Raw genomic sequence first — 934 nt, forward strand, 5'->3', positions numbered from 1 at the left:
GAGACACATCCCAGAGGGATTTCTGAGGTCCAAAGGGACACAGAGACACATCCCAGAGGGATTTCTGAGGTCCAAAGGGACGTGGAGAAGCCCCTCAGGCAGTTTTGGGGGTCCCCAGGTGCTCACAGTTCCGGGGTGTCCGGGATGGGCCGTGGCACTGGTATCACATTCATGGGAGCACTGCGACAATCCCATCCCGTGGCTACTGCTGGTCACCCCCTGGGTCACCCCCGGCCCCGAGGGGGTTCCCATCCCTGAGGGGGTTCCCATCCCCAAGGGTGCCCCTGTCCCTGAAGGTGTCCCCATCCCCAAGGGGGTCCTTGTCCCCCTGGTGATCCCTGTCCCCACAGGTGACCTGGTCCCCAAGGGAGTCCCTGTCCCTGTGGGCACCCCCGTGCCCATGGGGGTCCCTGTTCCCATCCCTAGGGGTGTCCCTCTCCCCCTGGGGGTCCCTGTTCCCATCCCCATGAAGGTCCCCCTCCCCAGAGGGGTCCCTCTTCCCATCCCCGTGAGAGTCTCTTTTCCCATCCCTGTGGGGGTCCCTCTCCCTCTGAGGGTCCCTATTCCCATCCCCGAGGTGGTCCCTGTTCCCATCCCTGTGGGGGTCCCTCTCCCTCTGGGGGTCCCTGTTCTCCTCCCTGGGAGGGTCCCTGTTCCCATCCCCATGAGGGTCTCCGTTCCCACCCCTGTGGGGGTTCCTCTCCCCCTGGGGGTCCCTGTTCCCATCCCCGCGGGGGTCCCTGTTCCCCTGGGGGTCCCTGTTCCTCTCCCCCTGGGGGTCCCTGTTCTCGTCCCCACAGGGGTCTCTGTTCCCATCCCCGCGGGGGTCCCTCTCCCCCTGGGGGTCCCTGTTCCCATCCCTGAGAGAGTCCCTGTTCCCATCCCCGTGGGGGTCCCTGTTCCCCTGGGGGTCCCTGTTCCCATCCCTGGGGTG

The 934-nt window shown here is 66.3% G+C and overlaps 1 protein-coding gene across 2 annotated transcripts in view; it reads right to left on the reverse strand.

Moving 5' to 3' along the window:
* The window catches only part of LOC113941402 (putative per-hexamer repeat protein 5), a 1,401-nt gene extending 612 nt beyond the window's left edge, over nt 1–789 (reverse strand). The window contains exons 1-2 of one of the 2 annotated variants that reach the window (XM_027632556.1): nt 691–759; nt 14–599 (exon numbers count right to left, since the gene is read on the reverse strand). In XM_027632556.1, coding sequence (XP_027488357.1) covers nt 14–594 — 581 coding nt within the window. In that variant the 5' untranslated portion in view covers nt 595–599; nt 691–759. Of the gene's footprint in view, nt 1–13 lie in introns of both variants that reach the window. The other variant, XM_027632555.1, reaches the window with a different exon arrangement.
* Nucleotides 790–934: the final 145 nt, after the last annotated feature.

Source organism: Corapipo altera, unplaced genomic scaffold, assembly GCF_003945725.1.
Source record: "Corapipo altera isolate COAL_440 unplaced genomic scaffold, ASM394572v1 60385, whole genome shotgun sequence".
In the NCBI taxonomy this organism is placed as follows: Eukaryota; Metazoa; Chordata; class Aves; order Passeriformes; family Pipridae; genus Corapipo; species Corapipo altera.